We start from the raw sequence: 24800 nt of genomic DNA on the forward strand, positions 1-24800 counted from the left end.
CCCGATACATCCCCCCCCCCCCCGCCAGGACCACTCGCACCCTCACCCCGAAGGACCGCCGACTCCCCAACAATATCGGGCCAGGAGGGAGCCCAAACCCTCCTGGCCACGGCGACCCCCTAACCCCACCCCGCACTACATTACGGGCAGGAGGGATCCCAGGCCCTCCTGCCCTCGACGCAAACCCCCTCCCCCCAACGGACCGCCCACCCCCCCCAAGAACCTCCGCCCGTCCCCCAGCCGACCCGTGCCCCCCCTGGCCGACCCCCCACGACACCCCCCCCCGCCTTCCCCGTACCTTTGTGTAGTTGGGCCAGAAGGGAGCCCAAACCCTCCTGGCCACGGCGACCCCCTAACCCCACCCCGCACTACATTACGGGCAGGAGGGATCCCAGGCCCTCCTGCCCTCGACGCAAACCCCCATCCCCCCCAGCCGACCGCGACCCCCCTGGCCGGACCCCCACGACCCCCCCCACCCCCCTTCCCTGTACCTTTGGAAGTTGGCCGGACAGACGGGAGCCAAACCCGCCTGTCCGGCAGGCAGCCAACGAAGGAATGAGGCCGGATTGGCCCATCCTTCCTAAAGCTCCGCCTACTGGTGGGGCCTAAGGGCGCGTGGGCCAATCAGAATAGGCCTGGAGCCTTAGGTCCCACCTGGGGGCGCGGCCTGAGACACATGGTCGGGTTTGGCCCATGTGCCTCAGGCCGCGCCCCCAGGTGGGACCTAAGGCTCCAGGGCCTATTCTGATTGGCCCACGCGCCTTAGGCCCACCAGTAGGCGGAGCTTTAGGACGGATGGGCCAATCCGGCTCATTCCTTCGTTGGCTGCCTGCCGGACAGGCGGGTTGGCTCCCGTCTGTCCGGCCAACTTCCAAAGGTACGGGGAAGGGGGGTCGTGGGGGTCGGCCAGGGGGGGCGCGGGTCGGCTGGGGGGGGCGGTCGGAGGTTCTTGGGGGGGGGCGGTCGTTGGAGGGAGGGGGGTTTGCGTCGAGGGCAGGAGGGCCTGGGATCCCTCCTGCCCGTAATGTAGTGCGGGGTGGGGTTAGGGGGTCGCCGTGGCCAGGAGGGTTTGGGCTCCCTCCTGGCCCGATATTGTTGGGGAGTCGGCGGTCCTTCGGGGTGAGGGTGCGAGTGGTCCTGCCGGGGGGGGGGATGTATCGGACGTCGGGGAGTCGGCCGGGCAAGAGGGCTTGGGCTCCCTCTTGCTCCGATCGTGGATGCGGGTGCGGGTGGGAGCGCGTAGCGAGCGGTCGTTCGGGGTGGGGGTGCGAGGCGGTCCTGCTGGGGGGGTGAATCGGGGCGTTGGGGCGGGGTGGGAACTATGTTTTAAAACTTTTGTATACCGCGCTCAGGCATATAACACGCGAGGGGTATGCGCGGTACGTAAAATCACGTATAACGCGTGCGTTATATCCGCGAAAATACGGTAATAGTTTAAGGTCTGGAATCCAATACAAACTGTTTTCTATGTGTATTTAATCTTCATCAAATCCTTCTTACACGAACAATAAATAGATAAATGAATAACTAGATAAAAACCTTCTGTAGAATATATCCATGTTCTTTACAGTATATCCATTCGCTTAAAATTGCATTCAGCATAGTTTATAATGCAATATCATATCTTATTAGGAAGTTAATTTTGATCTCAGAGTCTTTTCCTGAACTTTGAATTTTAAGACCGATGACTGTCTATAACTCAAGGTGAACGTTAATGCCAGCCCGCTGGTTCTTGACGAAAATCAAATAAAGTCTTATCTTTACTGTATTGAAAATCAAATAAAGTCTTATCTTTACTGTATCTTCCGATTTCAAATCTGTAGCACAAGTCAAATTGGAAGTTTTATCACTGCCAAAAGATTTATTTTGAGGGAATTCCATTCTTCACAGCTGTCTATCTTGGCATTTACTTATTGTACTTACATTTGTATTAAATTAGATGGTCTGTAAATAATATTTCTTATGTGTTCCTACATATTTTACTGGAGTATTTTCCACCATATCACCGTACGATAGTATCTTTCAGTGATTTGACTCCAGTATTCCAAGTCCTTCAAAACTTGTATTTTGTCCTTATGCACAAGGAAAGGTGTCTATTTTCTTTTAACCAAAAGTCAGAAGACATCCTTTACATGTAATCCATATAAACCTAAACTATATTGATAAGTAAGATACTCCTTCGATTGTGCACTTAATATTCTTATACTTAGCTCATCGAACGCATCAATAAAGAATTCGGACTTTCACTTGTTCTTACCAGAATGTTGAACGAGTTCAAATTTTAACTGTAGCATTTTCAAAGAAAGAATTTTCATACTGTGACTTTATATAATCCAGCAAGCAAATCACTAAATATAACTAAACTAAAATAAGAGGAAAAATAATTTCCATTGCACTCGTAATTATGTAGACATAGGCTGATCACAGTGATCTAGAAACTCTTTCAGCTTTATTGAATCATCAAAATTTAATGTCTTGTTTGCATAAGTAACCCCGCATAATTGCCGGGTACATTAAACCATATCTAGCTCCTATCAATCTTAATTGTGGATGCAGCTCTATAACTGTTTCCTTTTGTATGCTGTCACCTTTGCAAAATCAGGCACAATGTGAATCTTTGAATCCTGGCATCTAAGGTTTTTGGTGTTTTTTTTTTTGCCAGTTTAACAATCTCCATGAATGTTGGTATCGGAGCAGTATAAAAATTAATGGACATGGCCTGCCGGTATCCTGTGCACCCTTTCTATTTCCATCGGGATTTTATTTTTAAGCGGTAGGATTTGGGGCAGAAAATTTTCAAGAAAGGATATTGGTTCTTTTTTTCCTATCCTTTCCGGTATCCCAAGAATTCAGAAATTGTTCCTCCTTTCTCTGTTAGATAAATCTTCAAGATCTCTCTTTAATATTTCTATCTCCTTACGATCCATTTTGTATTGTAACATTTCTGCTTCTGCTTGTTCAGCCCGTTTCTCTAGTTGATATACTTTGATATCAGCTATCTGCATTCTCCTTGTAAGACTCGTAACCTCCTCTTTAACTTCTTGTATATTTTTTTGCATTTTCTAATACTATCTCTTTAATTTGCCGAAGCTCTTTTAAAATAGCCCTGTTTTCAATTTCTTCCGTTGGTAATGGAACCTTTGAGGGGGTTGCCGGCTCCAACTTTGTTCTTTTAACACTTCCTGACCCCGTTCCCGCTGAATCATTTTTAGTCTGCTTACCTGATGCCATGTTACATTCAGATTTACACTTTCAATGTGATTGCAATGTAATTTTGTAGCTTATTTTGCTGTAATTAGCCTGTCTCTACACCTGACCATCTCGTTACATCTCAAGCCACGCCCCAGGATAGAAAATTTTAAATAAACTTAGAACTGTGGTGCTCACCTTCTGGCAGGAAGGTCTGGAAAAAGGCCTAGCAGTGGCTTCCTGAAAGTTAGATTGCAGGGCTCTCATGTTTTGGGCCTAGGAAGAGCACTAAAGCTGCACATCCTACAGGCGCTAGTTAGAGCACCCTATGAACCTCTAGAGCAAGTTTCTCTGGATCGTACAGTCAAACGATGTGTTTGATGGTGATTACTTCAGCTCAGTGAATGTTGGAATTTCAGGCCTTGTTGTGCAGGATCCTTTCCTCAGAATTTTGGATTTAGGCATGGTGTTGTGCACAGTACCATCTTTCTTACAGTTTTCATTTAACTCAAGAAGGTGCGATTGCTCCTTCATGCCTGAGTTTTGAGGAAGAGTGATAAAGTGCTGAAATTGTTGGATGTGTGCAAGGTGTTACTGCACTCTGGAGGTGAACAAATTAATTTGGGCTGGATCATTATTGTACTAGTGGCTGCTGTCCATAAGGCCAACCAGCATCAAAACCAACCATTTTCTGATGGACCTGTATGGCCATCTCTTCAGCCTATATTGGAAGAGGAAAGTGACCACCTATATCTGTAAAAGGCACATTCCATTAGCTTCCTCATGGCGGAATCTTCAGGGCATCTCCAGAAGAAATCTGTAGAGTGGCCACATGGTCATCTCTCCATATGTTCACAAAGCTTTTTACAGGGTGGATGTAAAGGCCAAAATAGACTCCACATTCGGATCATTCATTCTGTCAGCAGGCTCATATGTCCTGCTCTAGACTGCTTTGATACATCCCACATGTTCAGGAATGGAGTGTCTGCACCAAAAGAAAAGATTAGATTCTTACCTCGGTAATCTTTTTAGTAGACACACATTATTCCTGAAGCCCACCCTGTCATATATTCATTTGCCTGCTTACTGTTTCAAAAGTGCCAGGGAATCCGAACATCTTGTTTCTTTTCTTTATCCAGCATTGACAAGGATAGAGGACGCTACTGCCACATTGAAAAATCTAGGGGGTATCTGTAGAGTTTCCCACACACTTAGTGCAGGTTGCATTCAGGTTGGTGACTTGTTTTTCACCTTATATACTGCAAATGGTTTGTTTCATCTGTTATATGTTAATGAAATGTTAATGTAAGGGTATGGAAAACCTTACATACACTGACAGACTGAAAAGGCTGGGGCTGTTCTCCCTGGAGAAGCGGAGACTCAGAGGAGATATGATAGAGACCTTCAAGATCCTGAGGGGCATCGAAAAGGTTGACAAGGACAGATTTTTAAATTTGAAAGAAACCACAAGAACAAGGGGTCACTCGATGAAATTGAAGGGGGACAGGTTTAGAACAAACGCTAAGGATAATTTTTTTCACACAGAGGGTGGTGGACACATGGAACACCCTTACCGGAAGCCGTGATAGGAAATAGCACAGTACAGGGTTTCAAGGAAGACCCTGGATAGGTTCTTGGAGGACAAAGGGATTGAGGGTACAGATATAAGAGCAGTGGAAGGTTTAGAGATAAGTGTAGAGGTAGGTATAAAATTAGTCAGGGACTGTTGCTCAGGCAATATGCCTGATGGGCCGCCGCGTGAGCGGACCGCTGGGCAGGATGGACCTCTGGTCTGCCCCGGCGGAGGCGACTACTTATGTTCTTATGTTCTTAAATGAGCAGAAATAAAAAACAAACTGCAGATTCCTATGTACGAGATGCAGGCAATGTTTATTCAAGTTTATTCAAGTTTATTAACACAATTTGATAAATCGCCTATTATAATCACTAAGCGATGTACATAATAAAAATATTTCAAGTACAAAGGGGTTGACATTTTAACATAAGAACATTAAACTTATACAGACATACAGTGGGAAGGAAAAGATAAAAGTTACAATTGTTTGGGGTAGAATAAGGAAGTAACAATAGGTAAGGGAGTTAATAACCTCAGCAATATTGAATTTAATATAATTTAATTTAAACATTAAAAGCATCTCTAAATAAATAAGATTTTAAAAGTTTTTTAAAAATTAAGATGTCTTTTTCGTTACGAAGGTATTGGGGAAGGGCGTTCCACCATAGGGGGCCAGTCACCGAAAAGATATCGGCCCTTCTAGTACCGATGATTTTTTAATGAAGGAACATGAAAGAAGATTCTGGTTGGAAGAGCGGAGTGAACGTTGTGTGTTGTAAGGTATCAAAAGTCTGGAAATGAATTGAGGTTCGCCGCATGCTAAAGTTTTAAAGATAAGTATTATTATTTTAAATGTGATTCTATGGCTAATAGGTAGCCAGTGAGAATCTATTAACAACGGGGAAACATGATCATATTTCTTTGCATTGTATATTAATTTTATTGAAGTATTTTGAATCAATTGTAATCTCCTTTTTTCTTTTAATGATATGTTGAGAAAGAGTGAATTGCAGTAATCGAGTTTCGATATTACTAATGAATGAATTAGAATTGTAATAGATTTAGGGGTCAGAAATTTGGATATTGATCTAATACGGCGTAATTTATAAAAGCAGTTTTTAACTGTAAGAGAAATGTGATCGTGGTAAGTGAATTTCTCATCAATTAGTACACCAAGAATCTTAACTGATGGAACTAGATTAAGTGTGATATTATTAAGAATGAATGGGATTGATAAAGTTATATCGTTCCTCCACGTAAATAATACAGCTTTCGTCTTCTTTATGTTAAGTGCCAATTTGTTAGTGTTAAGCCAGGAATGAATTATTTCTAATTTTTGATTAATAGATTTAATTTCATTATCACATTTAGGATCTAAAGGATGAATAAGTTGAACGTCGTCAGCGTAAGCAAATGGGGTAAAGCCTATAGATTGGCAAAGGCTTAACAATGGAGAGAGAAATATATTAAACAAAAGAGGAGATAAGATGGATCCTTGAGGGATACCAAATGTTGAAGAGTGAGATACAGAAGTTTCGTTTTTAAATTTAACAGAGGAAGTGCGATCAGCGTGATATGAAGTAAACCATTTTAGGACATTGTCTGTAATGCCTATGGATTCTAGTCTTTGTAACAGTAAGTCGTGATCTATGGTGTCGAACGCTGCTGAATATCTAAAGAAAAAAGGATGACGGATTTGTGATGGTCCAGATGATATTGGATATTTGTGATTAAGCCTATTAGAGAATATTCTGTGTTATGGAATTTTCTGAACCCTGTTTGATTCGGATGGAGTGCATTGGTGTTCTCTATGAAATCAGAGAGCTGATTAAATATGAGTTTCTCTGTAAGTTTTCCCAAAAAAGGCAAATTTGCTATTGGCCGATAATTTGTTGGATCATTTATACTGGTATTGTGATCTTTGATAATAGGAACGATAGTTGCAGTTTTCCAATAAGGGGAACAGTTGCTGTCAGTAGACTCTTCTGAATTATCGATTGAATAAATGGTCCAAAATGAGAGAAATGTTTTTTTAAAATAATAAGGTGGGATGATTTCGGATCCAGAATTTTTTAGGTTAATATGTTGAAGCAGAGATTCAATGTCTGTAATGGAAGGGATTTTAAAGTTTGAGCATCTTGCTATAGGGACAGACTTGATTTGGTCTATGTTAGATGTATTATTGTTTGTAATTGTGATGAAGGAATTTCGGATGTTATTAATTTTGTGTGTAAAGGCGTTGGAGAGATCTTGTGCTGTTAATGTAGAATTAAGTTTGGTAGTGTTTATATTATTTTTTGAATCTATTGTTTTTAAAATATTGAAAAGTGAAGAAGAATTTTTGGCTTTGTCAATTTTGTTAGAGTAATATGTCTTTTTTTATACCAAATATTTTATGCAGTTGAAAATACCACCTGATAACAAACCAAGGAACCTGACACAGTCCGTGTTTCAGAAAACACTCCTTCCTCAGAGGTCCATGGTTGCTAAGGTATAAAATAAACAGTAATGAAAGGTATAAAACAACCGCTTGTATGGTATCTTTCTCCACTTAAAATGTGTGACGCAAAACTAGTAAAGCAAAAGAAATGAGCAGAACAGACATGTTTTCTAGGGGAGCATCCCAGTACCCCTCCCAATTCTATTTCCTCTCCAGGGCTGACAATCTGCTTTGGTACAAACTGAGGAATTGGAGGACAGCTCAAAGGGATGGGAGGTGGAACAAAAGAATACTAATGAGGCTCATAAATAAAGTATCTGTCTACTACAAAGATTACCAAGGTAAGAACCTAATCTTTCAATAGCACAGATTACAATGTCTCATAGATAAAACAACCTTGGTGGCAATACACTATTCATCTTATATAGGCAGGATAGGGATGATGGCCAAAATTTATAACATTTCAATAAAACACAACCCTTGCACACTTTCTTCCACCAGGGAAAGAATGAATTCATTGTTTCAGAAGGGCATGTAATGCCATAACTCAAGTAGTATGATTTGGGACTGTTTGGACAGGCTAATATTTTTAGTATTGAGGGACTGGCTGAGTAAAAATACACAGAGCAATGGATTTTATCATTTAAGACCTATGTTTTCCATATTATATTCCCAAATTTTTATGTCCATTAGATATTTTCCAAGCTATTACGTGCCTTAGTCACAAGCAAAGGATTTAGGACATTTGTTTAGCTCTCTTCCAGCTAGTTTGCAAACCTAGCAAAGTTGTCTTAAAATAGGTAAATGTTCACCTGTTACTCTGCAAAGATAATATCTGGGATTTCTTTAATATTAACTGTCCATAAGTAGTGGAATGTTAGAGCTCATCAGAGAAATGGTAAATTGCAATGTAGTGCATAAATTTAAACCTAACCAATTGCTTTTCATTCTTACCCTGATGATAAAGGGTCTTTAGTCTTTCATGCTTTGATTTCATTTAGAAGCAGCCAAATACCACCGATTACAAGAAGACTGATGCTCCCCAACCTGATGTGAAGGAGGAAGAAGAGAGGGAAGAGGAGGAGAAAGAGGAAGGAGGACAAGAAGAAGAAGAGGATGATGACAAACAGGGTAAGAATGTATTTGCTAAAGTTAGAAAGGTTTTTCAGGGTTGGTATGCAGGGTGTTCTCTAATGTCGCTGTCTGTATACAGTCTCTTCTCTTGTAAACTGCTTAGAACTGTTTGTGGTATGGCGGTATATAAAAATAAAGTTATTATTATTATTATCCTCCGATGGTCCACATTTTTGCAGCAGGATCTGGATAGAGATCTGTATTAGGGGAGTGCGGCGCAAGTGATTAAAGCTACATCCTCAGCACCCCTGAGGGTTGTGGGTTCAAACCCACGCTGTTCCTTGTGACCCTGGGCAAGTACTTAATTCCCCGCATTGCCCCAGGTACATTGGACAGATTGTGAGCTCACTGGGACAGGACTGGGAAAAATGCTTGAGTACCTGAATAAATTCATGTAAACCGTTCTGAGCCTTCCCTGGGAGAATGGTATAGAAAAATTTGAAATGAATAAATAAATAAATTGGACTCGAGGGTCCAGGTGGCTGCCCTTTCCAGTTTTTGAAGCAGTGTTCAGGGGTCGCCCTGGTTAAGCACAGGGAGGGGGTTCAGTTTTTAGGCGCATTTATGACTTCTGTAAGCTCCTTTCTTTTGTGAGACCTGAATTTGGTTTTACAAGTACTTTGCAAGCCTTCCTTTGAGCTTTTGAAGCTGGCCTCTGTTAAGGACCTTACACTCAAGACAGTTTTTCTTGTAGGGTTTGAGTTGAAGGCTTTGTCTTGCCAGGACTCATATCTCTCCTTTTCAGAGGACTGTTTCATAAGAACATAAGAATTGCCTCTGCCGGGTCAGACCAGGGGTCCATCGCGCCTAGCAGTCCGCTCCCGCGACGGCCCTCCAGGTCCTTGACCTGTAAGTTCCCTCCACCTGAATTGTTTATGCCCTAATCCTGAAGTACCATGAAAAGTACCCCTCTATCTATACCTTGTAATCCCTTTCTCCTTCAAGAAGTCATCCAAGCCCTTTTTGAAACCCATTATTGTACTTTGTCCTATCACCTCTCCTGGAAGCGCATTCCAGGTGTCCACCACCCTCTGAGTGAAGAAGTACTTCCGAGCATTCGTTTTGAATCTGTCTCCTTTCAGTTTTTCAGAGTGCCCTCTTGTTTTTGATGTCCCTGCTAGCCTAAAGAATCTGTCCCGCTCTATCTTATCTATACCTTTCATGATTTTATAGGTCTCTATCATGTCCCCTCTAAGTCTCTGTTTTTCCAGAGTGAAGAGCCCCAGCCTCTCCAGGCTTTCAGTATAAGTAAGGTTTTCCATGCCCATTAATCATTTTTGTTGCTCTTCTCTGGACCCTCTCGAGCATCACCATATCCTTCTTAAGGTGCGGCGACCAGTATTGGTTGCAGTACTCCATGCGGCAGGATAACTTCCCTCGTTCTGGTGGTGATGCCCTTTTTTGATAATACCCAACATTTTGTTTGCCTTTTTTTGAGGCCGCTGCACAATTGTGCCGCTGGCTTCATCGTTGTGTCCACCAATACCCCCAAGTCTTTTTCAAGGTTGCCTTCCCCCCAATATCCTCCCTCCCATCGTATAGCTGTACATCGGGTTCCCTTTCCCTATGTGCAAGACTTTACATTTCTCTACATTGAAGCTCATCTGCCATCTATTTGCCCACTCACCCAGCTTGTTCAGGTCACTCTGTAGATCTTTGCATTCCTCAATAGTTCTGACCCTACTGGAGAGTTTTGTGTCGTCCGCAAATTTTATAACTTCGCACTTCGTCCCTGTTTCCAGGTCATTAATGAATATATTGAACAGCAACGGTCCCAGCACTGACCCCTGTGGGACACCACTCGTGACCCCTTTCCAGCCAGAGTAGTGTCCCTTTATCCCAGGACAAGCAGGCAGCATATTCTTGACTGATGGGTGACGGCACCGACGGAGCCCCGGTACGGACACTTTTAGAGTGATTGCACTCTAAGAACTTGGAAAGTTCTAGAGTCCGCACCGCGCATGCGCGGAGTGCCTTCCCGCCCGACCCGACGCGCGGGTCCCTCAGTTTCTTAGTTTCCGCGGAGCTAAGAAGTCGCATTTTCAACGGCTGTTGAAATATTTTTTCATTCGCCTTCCCGCTCGCGTAAACTTTTTCGGGTTCTTTTTGCCCTTCCGTTTTTCTTTCTTTTAAAAAAAAAAAAAAAAAATTTTCTCTTGTTTTTGTCAAGTTTCTTGATTTGACCCGGCGGGGCCTACTGCCATCATCGAGGCCTCGGCCTTCGATTTGGCAGAAGCCGTTTTTACGTTCATGCCCCCCCAGCCCGGGTTCAAGAAGTGCCAGCGGTATGTGCACGGCCTATTTCCCTTACAGACCCGCACAACTGGTGCCTTCAGTGTCTGGGTCCGGAACATCAGGCCTCTACCTGCACCCGCTGTGCCACTTTGAAAAAGCGGACTCTCAAAAAATCGAGAGATACAGCAGAGACTGCTTTTCGGCACCGACATGTCCGACCCCGCGTCTTCGGCGCCGGTCTCGGTACCTGTTTCGTCGGCACCCACCTCATCGACGCCACGCGATACCGCGTCGGCGTCGCAGCATGCAGGTAAGCCGGCTAAGAAGCCTTCCCCGCTGGAACGTCCTCCGGTCTCCATTGCAGAGAGTCCAATCCTGCCGACCGTGAGGCGCCAGCGGAAGCGCTCCGCCCCTATTGAGGTGAGTCCCTCGACATCGGGCTCCTCATCTCCAGGGCGTCGAGCGGCACCGCAGGTACCGCAGAAGAAAAAAGCGGTACCGGTGCCCTCCCTTGATGATCGCATTGCGGCCATCTTGCAGGTACAGCTGAAGGAACAGCTCAAACAACTCCTTCCAGCTCTCCTGACACCGAGTCCTCCGGTATCGGTCCCCACTGAGCAACCGGTACCGATCGTGGAACAGCCAGTATTGTCACCATCCACTCCTTCGGTACCGGTACGCTTGACCTCATCGGCATCGATGCCTGTCCTCGCACCGGAGCCTAGGTCTCATCACCAATCGGTACAGACATCGGCTCCGGTGCGACCGATAACATCGCCCGGGTACCGCGTCGGTGAGGTCGGGTAAGTCGGTACAGAAGTCCCGACCACCGAGAACCATCCACCCCTGAGTCTCGGGACCGTGGTCCCCATGTTCGAGACCCTGATCTGTGGGGCGACTCTGAAGAACCTCTTCAGTCAGAAGGGGAGTGTTCATCAGAGGAGGACGAGCCTGTTCTGCAGGATATTTCTCCAAACCTGATTCCACCTCTTTCTCTTCTTTTTTAAGAGATATGTGTGAATCTCTTTCCATTCCTTTGGAGGCTGAGTCTAAAAAGTCCAAAGCTTTTTTGGACGCTCTTGATTTTGACCAGCCTCCAAAGGAATTCTTGAAACTCCCTTTACATGACATCCTGAGGGAGACCTTTTACAAGAATCTGGAGACTCCTCTTACCATCCCGGGAGCCCCTCGCAAATTGGATTCCCTTTATAAAGTCATCCCTATTCCTGGTTTTGATAAACCACAGCTCTCCCATGAGTCTCTCCTTGTAGAATCCACCCTCAAGAAGTCCTTAGGAGCTAGTGTCTATGCCTCTGTCCCTCCTGGCAGAGAGGGTAAAGCCATGGACAAATTTGGTAAGCGACTTTACCAGAATGCGATGCTTGCTAATCGTTCTGGTAACTATGCTTTTCATTTTTCGTTTTATTTAAAGCATCTCCTTACCACCATGGCTTCCTTTGAGCAGTACCTTCCTGTGGGGAATCGTGAAGCTTTCCATCAGTGCTCTTCAGCTCTTTTCCAGCTCAGGAAATTCATGGTAAGGTCTATATATGACACTTTTGAGCTTACCTCTAGAGCAACAGCCATTTCTGTAGCCATGCGCCGTTTGGCTTGGCTCAGAGTCTCTGAGCTTGATGTTAATCATCAAGACCGGTTGGCTAATGCCCCATGTTTAGGGGATGAGCTGTTCGGAGATTCTATGGACTCAACGACCCAGAAGCTCTCGGCTCATGAAACCCGCTGGGATACCCTTCTTAAGACCAAGAAGAAACCTCCACCTTCACGGCCATTCAGACAGCAAACGGCCTATCAGCGGCGTTTTGTGGCTCGCCCCTTGCAGCCTTCCACTCAGCAACCTAGGAGGCAGCGTCAACAGCAGCGGCAAACACCTAGACCTCAGCAGCAACAACCAGCTAAGCAGCCTCCTCCACAAAAATCGACTCAGCCCTTTTGACTTGATCCTCGAGGGCATAGCCAGCGTTCAACCATCTCCTCTCCTCCCTCAACCGATAGGAGGACGACTGTCTTTCTTTCTCAGCCGGTGGGAAGTTATCACTTCGGACCAGTGGGTCCTCAACATCATCCGCCACGGCTACTCTCTCAACTTTCACACCCTTCCGGGCCAAAGTCTACCAAAAGAGTCTGCTTTGCACACTCCTCAATCTGCCCTCCTTTGTCAGGAGGTTCAGTCCCTCCTACTTCTAAACGCCATAGAGGAAGTTCCTCTGGACCAAAGAGGGCAAGGATTCTACTCCCGGTATTTTCTAGTCCCCAAGAAAACTGGAGACCTCAGACCAATTCTAGATCTGCGAGATCTCAACAAATATTTGGTCAAAGAAAAATTCAAGATGCTATCTCTAGCTACGCTTTATCCTCTCCTCGATCACAACGACTGGCTATGCTCTCTCGATCTCAAGGAGGCCTACACTCACATTCCAATTCATCCGGCCTCCAGACAGTACCTTCGCTTCATGATCAATCACTGTCATTATCAATACAGAGTGCTCCCCTTCGGTCTTGCCTCCTCTCCAAGAGTGTTCACAAAATGTCTGGTAGTGGTGGCAGCATTTCTGCGCTCCCACCACCTTCAGGTTTTTCCCTACCTGGACGATTGGTTAATCAAGGCCATTTCATCTCAGACTGTTCTTCTGGCCACCAACCAGACCATCTTTTTTCTACAACTACTGGGGTTCGAAATCAATATACCCAAGTCTCACCTTCTTCCTACGGCGGAGACTTCAATTCATTGGAGCGGTACTGACACGGTCCAGATGAGAGCCTTCTTGCCGGACAACCGTCTTCACAACCTCCAATCGCTCTGTCAGCAGGTGCTGTCCCAGCACTCCATTCTGCAAAGCAGATGATGATTCTCTTGGGTCACATGGCCTCCACAGTTCATGTCACACCCCTGGCACGGCTTCACCTGCGCACTCCTCAATGGACCCTGGCTCTCCAGTGGTCTCAAGCGACAGACTCTTGCTCACGACACATATCTGTGACATCGTCTCTTCGTCAGTCTCTGCAATGGTGGTTGATATCCTCAAATCTCTCCAGGGGCCTTCTGTTCCATCTGCCTCCTCATCATCTGATCATCACCACCGACGCCTCCCCTTATGCATGGGGAGCTCATCTGAACGAGTTCCAAACTCAGGGCCTTTGGACTCCTCAGGAAAAGAAGCATCACATCAATTTCCTGGAACTCAGGGCAATGTTCTATGCCCTCAAGGCCTTCCAACACCTTCTATTTCCTCAAGTCCTTCTAATTTGCACAGACAACCAGGTGGCTATGTACTACATCAACAAGCAAGGGGGAACGGGCTCTCGCCTCTTATGCCAGGAAGCCCAGAGAATCTGGTCTTGGGCATCCTCGCGCCGCTTATTCCTGAAAGCGATTTATATTCAGGGAGAACAGAACTACTTAGCGGACAAGCTCAGCAGAGTTCTCCAACCCCACGAATGGACTCTCGACCCATCGACTCTACAGTCCATCTTTGCACAATGGGGCACTCCTCAGGTGGACCTTTTTGCAGCTCCTCACAATCATCAGTTGCCCCAATTCTGCTCCAGACTTTACTCTCCTCACCGTCTGGCAGCGGATGCGTTTCTTCTGGATTGGTCCAATCTGTTCCTTTATGCTTTCCCTCCTCTGCCTCTCATGCTTCGGACCTTGTTCAAACTAAAGAGGGAACGAGCCACCATGATCCTGATTGCACCACGGTGGCCCAGACAGCATTGGTTCTCCCTTCTACTTCAACTCAGTTCCAGGGATCCATTTCTACTTCCTCTGTTTCCATCTCTGCTTACACAAGATCAGGAAACCCTCCTCCATCCCAACCTGCAATCGCTACACCTGACAGCTTGGTATCTCTCGGGCTGACTTCAACTGATTCTTTGTTATCTCAGCCTGTTCGCTCCATCCTGGACGCCTCCAGGAAACCAGCCACTCTACAATGTTACCATCAAAAGTGGACGAGGTTTTCTTCTTGGTGTCTCCTACATCATCATGACCCCAGGTCTCTTGCTGTGGAACCTCTATTGGATTATCTGCTTTCTCTGTCTACTTCTGGTCTCAAGTCTACTTCCATCAGAGTTCATCTCAGTGCCATTACGGCTTTTCATGAGCCAGTCCAGGGGAAACTCCTTTCAGCTCATCCCCTGGTCTCCAGATTCATGCGAGGTCTTTTCAATCTGAAACCACCTCTCAAAGCACCTCCGGTGATCTGGGATCTGAACGTGGTTCTCTCCGCCTTGATGAAGCCTCCATTTGAACCCTTGGCTACTGCCTCTTTCAAGTTTCTCACTTGGAAGGTACTTTTTCTTATTGCTCTCACCTCTGCCAGGAGGGTCAGTGAGCTACATGCACTAGTTTCTGATCCACCTTTCACTGTCTTTCATCACGACAAGGTGGTTCTACGTACACATCCAAAGTTTCTCCCTAAGGTTGTTTCTGAGTTCCATCTCAACCAATCTATTGTACTACCTGTTTTTTTTCCCTAAACCTCACTCTCATTCCGGGGAACAGGCTCTCCATACTTTGGACTGTAAGCGGGCTTTAGCTTACTATTTAGACCGTACTAAGCCCCACAGATCATCTCCCCAACTTTTTTTGTCCTTTGATCCGAATAAATTGGGACGTCCTGTTTCTAAACGTACGCTATCTAATTGGCTTGCTGCGTGCATTTCATTCTGCTATGCTCAGTCCGGACTGACACTGGAAGGTTCTGTCACGGCACATAGAATTAGAGCTATGGCAGCATCTGTAGCTTTCCTCCGTTCCACGCCCATTGAGGAAATCTGCAAAGCTGCTACGTGGTCCTCAGTCCATACTTTTACATCTCATTATTGTCTGGATACTTTCTCCAGACGGGATGGACATTTCGGCCAATCTGTTTTGCAAAATTTGTTTTCCTAATGGCCAACCTTCCCTCCATCCCTCTTTTTGTTAGCTTAGAGGTCACCCATCAGTCAAGAATATGCTGCCTGCTTGTCCTGGGATAAAGCACAGTTACTTACCGTAACAGGTGTTATCCAGGGACAGCAGGCAGATATTCTTGCGTCCCACCCACCTCCCCGGGTTGGCTTCTTAGCTGGCTTATCTTAACTGAGGGACCCGCGCGTCGGGGTCGGGCGGGAAGGCACTCGCGCATGCGCGGTGCGGTCTCTAGAACTTTCCAAGTTCTTAGAGTGCAATCACTCTAAAAGTGTCCGTACCGGGGCTCCGTCGGTGCCGTCACCCATCAGTCAAGAATATCTGCCTGCTGTCCCTGGATAACACCTGTTACGGTAAGTAACTGTGCTTTACTCCTACCCTCTGTTTCCTGTCTGCCAGCCAATTTTTGACCCATCTGTGCACGTCCCCTTCCACCCCGTGGCTCCACAGCTTCTTTAGTAGGCGCTCGTGGGGTACCTTGTCAAAAGCTTTTTGGAAATCCAGATATACGATGTCTATAGGATCACCTTTGTCCAGTTGTTTGCTTATCCCCTCAAAGAAATGCAGTAGGTTCGTTTGGTATGATCTTCCTTAGCTGGCTTGTTCTCAACAGATTATTTTTTTCTATGTGCTCATTGATACTTTCCTTGATCATTGATTCAGCCATCTTCCCTGGAACTGAGGTTAAGCTCACTGGTCTGTAGTTCCCCGGATCCCCTCTTGATCCTTTTTTGAAGATAGGCGTAACATTTGCTATTCTCCAGTCCTCTGGGATTACCCCTGTTCTCAATGTGTTTAGTCTATCAGCCACCTCTTTTTCCTCCTTCACCACTCCCTTCCTGTCTCCCTCATCCAAAGGTCCCACCTCCTCCCTCGCCGACTGCTTTCCTTTCACATATCGGAAGAATGGTTTAAAATTTCGTGCTTCTTTGGCTAGTCTCTCTTCGTGCTTCCTTGGCTAGTCTTTCTTCGTATGTTTCCCCTCGCACAATTCCTTCTTTCCTTCTCAAGGTGGGTTCTCTGTTCCACAAGAGCCAGGAGATCAGTTTGTCCTTAACAGAGAGCTCTGGTCTTACAGATCAGAGGTTGCACAAATTAGATGTCTGGTGTACGTTGCTTTACCTGAAGGAGACAACTTACTTTTTTCGTCTTTACTGAAAGTTTCTTCTTTGTACTCTTCCATGGCCCTTGGAAGGGCTAGGTAGCATCCAAGGCCACTGTTGAGGCAACCTATATTTGCAAGAATTGTCAGGTGCCTCCAGGCTTGAAAGCCCACTCAGTTGAGGTGCAGGCTACATCCTGAGCAGAAGCTTAGGGGGTGGCTCCAGCAATTTATAGGGCAGCAACATGATTGTTGCTCCATTCTTTTGCAAAACTTTACAAATTAGATATGTTAGCCAGGGCTTGTTTGGATTTTGACAGTCATCATTAGGGGGATTTTATCTTTTCCCCACCCAGTAGTTCTGCTTCAGATGACTAGGGAAGGTACTTGTGACCTGGACTGGCCATTGTTGGAAAAGGATACTGGGCTTTATGGATCTTCAGTCAGTCCTAGTATGGCATCTCTTATGTTAAGGTAAAATTCTTACCCAATCATTTCCTTTTCTTTAGTCAGGCCATTCCGTTCTAAAACCCGCTCTCAGGAATAAGGCCCAGGGCTCTCAAGGTAATAATAATAATAATAATAACTTTATTCTTGTATACCGCAATACCATGGAAGTTCTATGCGGTTAACAATAGAAGAGACTGTACATTTACAGCGAAGTTACATTTACAGCGTTGTTACATTTACAGCGATGTTACATAAATGGCAGTGAAAATTAACAGCGAAGTTACATACATTTACAGTGAAGTTACATATTACAGCGTTTTTACAATTACAGCGATGTTGCATATATGGCAGTGAAAAGGCATGTGCTAAGAAGAGGCTGTACATTTACAGCGATGTTACAAATTATAACGGTGTTACATTTACAACGTTGTTGAATATAAGGCCGTGAAAAGGCATATGCTATGGAGGCCTGAGGGGCCTTTAGATCAAAACTGAGATTGGGTAAGAGGGTCATATCGAGGAAGGGAGGGAGCAGGGAAGGAGGGAAGGCAGAGTTAGCGGAATTTGTCGAAGAGGAAGGTTTTTAGTGACTTCCTGAACAGGTGATAAGGCGGGGAGTTGGAGATGAGGTCAGTTAGGCAATTGTTCCATTTGCCCGCTTGGAATGCTAGGGTTCTATCAATGAATCTCTTATAGAGGCAGCCTTTTAGGGAGGGAAAGGTGAATAAATGAGTGTTTCGTGTGCGAGAGGGGCCTGCTATTTCAAGATGCTCAGACAGGTAGATTGGGGAGGAGCCAGTTAGGGTTTTGAAACAAAGGCAGGCGAACTTAAAGATGATCCTTGCCTCAACTGGGAGCCAGTGGAGTTTGGTGTAGTAGGGGCTGACATGGTCACCAAACTCTCCTTACAGTAGAGAGAGAGAATTTGGAGAGTGCATGGTAGTGACTGCCACACTGGTGGTATAATTGCTTTCTGATTATTACAGCTGCAGTGGTGGTTGGGCATGGGTGTGTTACAGAGGACCTTCTACATTGGCAGATATATACTAGAGTTTTCCACCAAGCACAAGCAAGGTATACCAGTTAGTTCATTGGAAAAGTTAAGTTCTCTCATACCTCCATCTGCTAGTAGGAGGGGGATAGCAATCCACTGGTACAGCCTTAAGAGCAGTGGTTCTTAACCTTGTTGGATGTACTGAACCCCACCAGTTTCATATGCGTGTTCACCGAACCCTTCTTTATTGGAAAAATAAAATATGATTTTTACAAATTCAAAATATAGGTATACAGTGAGGGAAAAAATATCAATTTTGAAAACAAAAAAGTTCTCCTATTTTGAATAATAATGCAATTAGGACGCTGACTCCCATCACGTTCCGACCACTTTCGTATTTTGCTCGACATAGTTAGTAAGGGATTAAAATATTAAGATAGGTATCACACGACGTACCATCACAACAGTTACAATTTGACTACTGTGCGCATCAAATCCCCTGCAGCACAGATAGGCCAAGCGATGTTGCGTAATCACCTGCAGCCAATTATGGACAAGCGGGGCATATCATCACGAATCATAAGCGCTTCGGTCACGTTCAATCATCTATCAGTTAAATCACAAATTTTGATCAGGAATTGATTGATGTATATAAGGCGTTAGTTACAGATTGATAGATCAAGAAACCGAGTACACGATCAGTCTTGATCAAAATCACTGAATAACTGATAGATGATTGAACATGACCGAAGCGCTATATGAGTCGGAGGTGTGTTTTGACCTACGCCGAACCCGCAAGACTGACTCACCGAACCCCTGGTTCGGTCGAACCCAGGTTAAGAACCACTGCCTTAGAGGAAAGGAAATTATTGCGAAACACACAATTTCACCTTCTTACTGCTGCTTTAGTAAGAAATAAGGTAGCATTTTGTTAGAACCGGTTCAATTCTTCTGTTAGGCAGGTAATAGGCTCACTTGTAATATTGTCTGGGAACTGTCTTAAAATATAAAAACTGGCATGAGGGAGTTAAAGTGACTGATGCCAAATCCCTAACAGCGTCTTTACTAATGCTATTAAACAGCTTTGAGCAGTGAGTCACCTCTGAAGGGATGATACAAAGGAGGTTCCTCCTTCAACAAAAGAGGAAAGGCCAAGACTTGATTTGTTTCAGGTCTTTATCTCAGGACAAGCAGGCAGCATATTCTCAACATAAGGGTGACGTCACCAACGGAGCCCCCTAGCGGACGTTTTCGCAAGCAGACTTGCTTGAAGACCTTCGCTTGTGATTGGCCCGTGAGTGCCCCTCCCGTCCGGTCTAGGGCATGCGTCTCCTCAAGGTGGCCTCAGTTCTCTGTTTTCCGCGGAGCCAGAAGCACTGCTCTCTTTTTTTGTGCGATCTCGTTGTCCCTCTTGCACCGCACTGATTAGTTTCAGTTGAGTTGCTGTGCCCACGTCTTGTTTTCCTTTCTTTTTCATTTTTTCAGTTTGTATATTTTTTGGCCGCCTGGCCTCACGGGGCCGTGGCCGTATTTTCTTCTTATGTCCCGGCCTTGTTCCGGGTTTAAAAAACGGGTTATCTCCATCACCGACCCTCATCGTTGGTGTGTGGAGTGCCTGGGTGCAGAGCACCGCACTGAGTCGTGTCCCCATTGTGCGACTTTGCAACCGCGGGCTCTTCATAGGAGGGTGGCCAAGATTCTCCAACTCTTTAGCCCCGTGGATCCTGCGGGACAGGCCTCGAGCTCGGCCTTGAAGTCCTCGGCCTCGGCTCCTCCTGCTACTTCGGCCTCGGGTAAGTCTCCTCTTTCCTCCTCAGGTGTGCCGGCAAAGAAGCCTACCTCAGAGTCTCATGTCGGTGCCGCCTCGTCGGCGTCTTCGAGACATCACTCTTAAGTGTGCCTTCTAACATAGGGAATACTCTTCCTCGAGGTCATTCCCGAAGGAGCGCACTGCTACACCTAAGACCCAACCGCCTTTGGTCTCGGTGCCTATGTTCGAGGACATGCTTAAGGCTTTACTTACCACGCAGCTTTCCTCGGTGGTGAGCCAACTGGTCCCAACTTCGACACCTCTGACCTCGGTCTCGACCCAGTCTCGGTCTGACCAGCCTGAGCTTTCCCTCTTATCTCGAGGCCCTTTCTGCAAGACTCGCTGGGTTCCCTTGAGCGATTCTTCATCACCCGAGTCACCTGTGACTTTTCGGGGGTCCAGGCTAGGGGCCCGTTTTTCCCCCGCTACTATGTCACAGCTTGCCCTATCTAAAAAGCCCTGGTCTTCTCCGCCCCTTCGGAGCAGGTCTCTGACCACAAAACCTTCCAGACACACACTTGTCCTCGAGTTGGACTCTAGTGTATGTTCCCCATCGAGGCAGCTGCCAGCCTCTAAGGGGTCTTCTTCGAAACCGATGGAGGAATTTTCCTTTGCCCCGTCTTCTCCGAGGCTGCGCCAGCTGTTTCCTCAGACACCGGAGTCTTCCACAGTCCACATTGCATGGGGTCGTTCCTTGACGCCCCCCCAGACACTTTAGTCGAACCTCTTCGGTCTCCCATTCGCGGGACTCCGAGGCCCCAGCTTACTATTTGAGGGAAATTTCTCCCTCTTTCTCGGCTGCCCCCAGATCTCGCTCGGGGTCTCCTCAGGAGGGTGTGTCTCTTCTTCTCGAAACTCCTCCTTTACTTGTTTCATCTCTGACATGGGTAGGGCCTTGAACATGGACCTCCAGTCTGAGTTCCGTTATACCCAGGAATACCTGGCAGGAATGGGTGTTATCATCCACCCCGTGAGGCGATACGATTACCATTGCACCAGGTTCTCCGGCAGACTTTTCTTCGGAACCTGGAGACCCCATATGCGGTCACAGCCATTCCCTCCAAGTTGGAGTCCTGTTATCGGATGATCCCGGTTAAGGGGTTTGAAAAGTTCTCAGCTTTCTCACCAGTCCTTGGTGGTTGAGTCTTCCTTTAAGAACTCTAACCTCTCGAAGGTTTACGCTGCCGTCCCTCCAGGCAGGGAGGGCCATACGATGGACAAATTTGGTCACCGTCTTTATCAAAACTCAATGATGGTGAATCGTGTCCTCGCCTATAATTTTATCTTCACGTCCTACCTCTGGTTAGAAACATAGAAATAGACGGCAGATAAGGGCCCACGGCTCATCTAGTCTGCCCACCTTAATGTCCCTCCCCTACCTTTGCCCTGTGAATAGATCCCATGTGCCGATCCCATTTGGCCTTAAAATCAGGCACGCTGCTGGCCTCAATCACCTGCAGTGGAAGACTATTCCAACGATCAACCACTCTTTCAGTGAAAAAGAATTTCCTGGTGTCACCTCGTAGTTTCCCGCCCCTGATTTTCAACGGATGCCCTCTTGTTGTCGTGGGACCCTTGAAAAAGAAGATATCTTCCTCCGCCTCGATGCGGCCCGTAAGATACTTGAACGTCTCAATCATGTCTCCCCTCTCTCTGCGCTCCTCGAGCGAGTATAGCTGTAATTTGTCAAGCCGTTTTTCGTATGGTAGATCCTTGAGTCCCGAGACCATCCGGGTGGCCATTCTTTGCACCGACTCCAGTCTCAGCACATCCTTGCGATAATGCGGCCTCCAGAATTGCACACAGTATTCCAGGTGGGGCCTCACCATGGATCTATACAATGGCATAATGACTTCCGCCTTACGACTGACGAAACCCCTTCGTATGCAGCCCATGATTTGTCTTGCCTTGGACGAAGCCTGCTCCACTTGATTGGCAGACTTCATGTCCTCACTGACGATTACCCCCAAGTCTCGTTCTGCTACCGTTTTTGCTAGGATCTCGCCATTAAGGGTATAAGACTTGCATGGATTCTGGCTGCCCAGGTGCATAACTTTGCATTTTTTGGCATTGAAGTTGAGTTGCCATGTCCTAGACCATCGCTCCAGTAGGAGTAGGTCGTGCATCATGTTGTCAGGCATTGAATCTTCGTCTGTTGTGCATTTGCCCACTACATTACTCAGTTTGGCGTCATCGGCGAATAATGTTATTTTACCTCGAAGCCCTTCTGCCAAGTCTCTTATAAAGATGTTGAATAGGATTGGGCCCAAGACTGAGCCCTGTGGTACTCCACTAATCACCTCCGTCATTTCGGAGGGGGTGCCGTTCACCACCACCCTTTGGAGCCTACCTCCAAGCCAGCTCCCAACCCATTTCGTCAATGTGTTACCTAATCCTATAGAACTCATCTTGCTCAGTAACCTGCGGTGTGGTACGCTATCGAATGCTTTGCTAAAGTCCAGGTACACGATGTCCAGGGACTCCCCAATATCCAGCTTCCCTGTCACCCAATCAAAGAAGCTGATCAGGTTGGATTGGCAGGATCTCCCCTTAGTAAATCCATGTTGTCGGGGATCCCGTAGATTCTCCTCCTCCAGGATCTTATCTAATTGGTGTTTGATTAGAGTTTCCATTAGTTTGCTCACTATCGATGTTAGACTCACTGGTCTGTAGTTTGCTGTCTCCATCTTTGAGCCTTTCTTGTGCAGTGGAATGACGTTAGCCGTCCTCCAGTCCAACGGGACACTGCCTGTACTAAGGGAGAGGTTGAAGAGCGCGGACAGTGGCTCCGCCAAGACATCACTCAGCTCCCTAAGCACCCTGGGGTGCAGGTTGTCCGGCCCCATTGCTTTGTTAACCTTGAGCTTTGACAGCTCACCGTAGACACTGCTGGGCGTAAACTCAAAGTTACTAAACGGGTCAACTGAGCCAACCCTTGCCTGTAGCTGAGGGCCGAGCCCTGGTGCTTCTCGGGTGAAGACTGAGCAGAAGTATTCATTTAATAGTTGGGCTTTTTCCGAATCCTTTTCCACATAGTCTCCATCTGGAGTCCTAAGACGTACAATCCCGCCTGAGTTTTTTCTTCTATCACTGATATACCTGAAGAAGGATTTATCTCCCTTCTGGATGTTCTTTGCTAGAGACTCCTCCATGAGGAATTTAGCCTCCCTGACTGCTGTTTTGACGGCTTTTGATTTGGTCAGGTAGTCTGCTCTAGAGTCCTGCTTCCCTGATTGTTTGTAAGAGATGAATGCTTTTTTCTTCTCCTTGATCAGGTCTGAGATCTCCGCAGTAAACCACTGTGGCTTATTGTTCCTTCTCCGTTTACTTACTGATTTTACATAGCGGTTTGTTGCTTCTTGTATGGTTGCCTTCAAAGTCGACCACATGTCTTCCACGTTATCGGTTTCTTCTTGGCTTTGTAGCGTCTGGTGAACGAAGTCTCCCATATCTTTGAAATTTGTGTCCTTGAATTTGAGGACTTTGGTTAGTGTAGTAGATTTAGTGAAACCTTTCCTGATATTGAACCATACCATGTTGTGGTCACTGGAGGCCAATGTGTCGCCCACCGAGACCTCTGTGACACTTTCTCCATTGGTAAGTATCAGGTCCAGTATTGCCTGATCCCTTGTCGGTTCCAACACCAGTTGCCTGAGGCTTGCTCCTTTCATAGAGTTTAATAGCCTCCTGCTGCTGCCGGAAGCAGAGGTAAGTGTAACCCAATCCACATCAGGCATGTTGAAGTCACCTAGCAGTACTGTGTCCCCACGCAAGGTGATATTTTCTATATCTTCGATTATTTCCATATCCAGGTCATCCTGTTGTCTTGGGGGTCTGTAAATTACGCCAAGATACAAGCATTTGTCCTTCCCTCTGGCCAAATTAACCCAAAGGGATTCCCCAGTATACTGGACATCTGAGATTCTCGTGACCTTAATGTCATCTTTAGTATATAATGCTACACCCCCTCCCATCCTACCCTCTCTGTCCCGGCGAAGCAAGTTGTAACCCGGTATGACCATGTCCCACCCGTGGGAGTCTGTGAGCCAGGTTTCGGATATCGCCACCACATCCAGGTCGGCATTCCTTATTTCTGTTTCCAATTCCAGGATCTTGTTTCCTAAACTGTGTGCGTTGACGTACATAGCCCTCCATGTTATATTTTTGTTACGTCTCAGTGGGGATATTCCTGCTTGAGCTATTTGAACACCTTTAACATTGTTTGTGTTATTTGTGCTTTCCTGATGCTCAGAACCACAATGTGTACTCCCCATATACCCAGAACTACAGTGTGTACTCCCCCTAGACCCGGAATTACAATGTGACCCATAAATATGATGTGACCCTACTCCCGACTCAAAAGTGTGTGCACTCACCCCTGACCCAGAATTTCGGTGACTACTTTCCTCAGCCTCAAAAATGTATTGGCATTTTAGTTCGCCTGGTATTTTGTTTGTGCCTGTACCCTCCCCCGACTTACCTAGTTTAAAGCCCTGTGGAGTAGGCGGGCTAGGCGGTGTCCAAGGACATTCTTCCCTCTTCTGGTTAGGTGTAGCCCGTCGTGTCCCTGTAGTCCTTGCAATGCTTCTCCATGGTGCAGAAACCCGAAGTTCATCTCCTTGCACCATCCTCGCAGCCAGTCGTTCACCCTCTGTATTCGATCCTCTCTGGCTCTGCCCTTGCCCCTCACTGGGAGAATCGAGGAGAAGACTACCTGCGCATCCATCCTCCTCAGCTTCTCCCCCAGGGCCCTGAAGTCTTCAGGTATGATGTCCGGGCTGCTCCTTGCGGTGTCGTTGGTTCCTACGTGGATTAGAACCATGGGGAAGTGGTCTCGGGGCTTAATGAGTCTGTCAATGCAAGCAGTGACATCCCGGATCCTGGCCCCTGGCAAACAGCATACCTCTCTTGATTGTAGGTCTGGTCTGCAGATTGGTCCC

The 24800-nt window shown here is 46.3% G+C and overlaps 1 protein-coding gene across 1 annotated transcript in view; it reads left to right on the forward strand.

Annotated features, from left to right (window-relative positions):
* The window catches only part of CANX (calnexin), a 280620-nt gene that overhangs the window by 233546 nt on the left and 22274 nt on the right, over window positions 1–24800 (forward strand). The window contains 2 exon segments of the mRNA XM_033927187.1: window positions 7167–7256; window positions 8207–8336. Coding sequence (XP_033783078.1) covers window positions 7167–7256; window positions 8207–8336 — 220 coding nt within the window.

The sequence above is a fragment of the Geotrypetes seraphini genome, chromosome 18, assembly GCF_902459505.1.
Source record: "Geotrypetes seraphini chromosome 18, aGeoSer1.1, whole genome shotgun sequence".
Classification (NCBI taxonomy): Eukaryota; Metazoa; Chordata; class Amphibia; order Gymnophiona; family Dermophiidae; genus Geotrypetes; species Geotrypetes seraphini.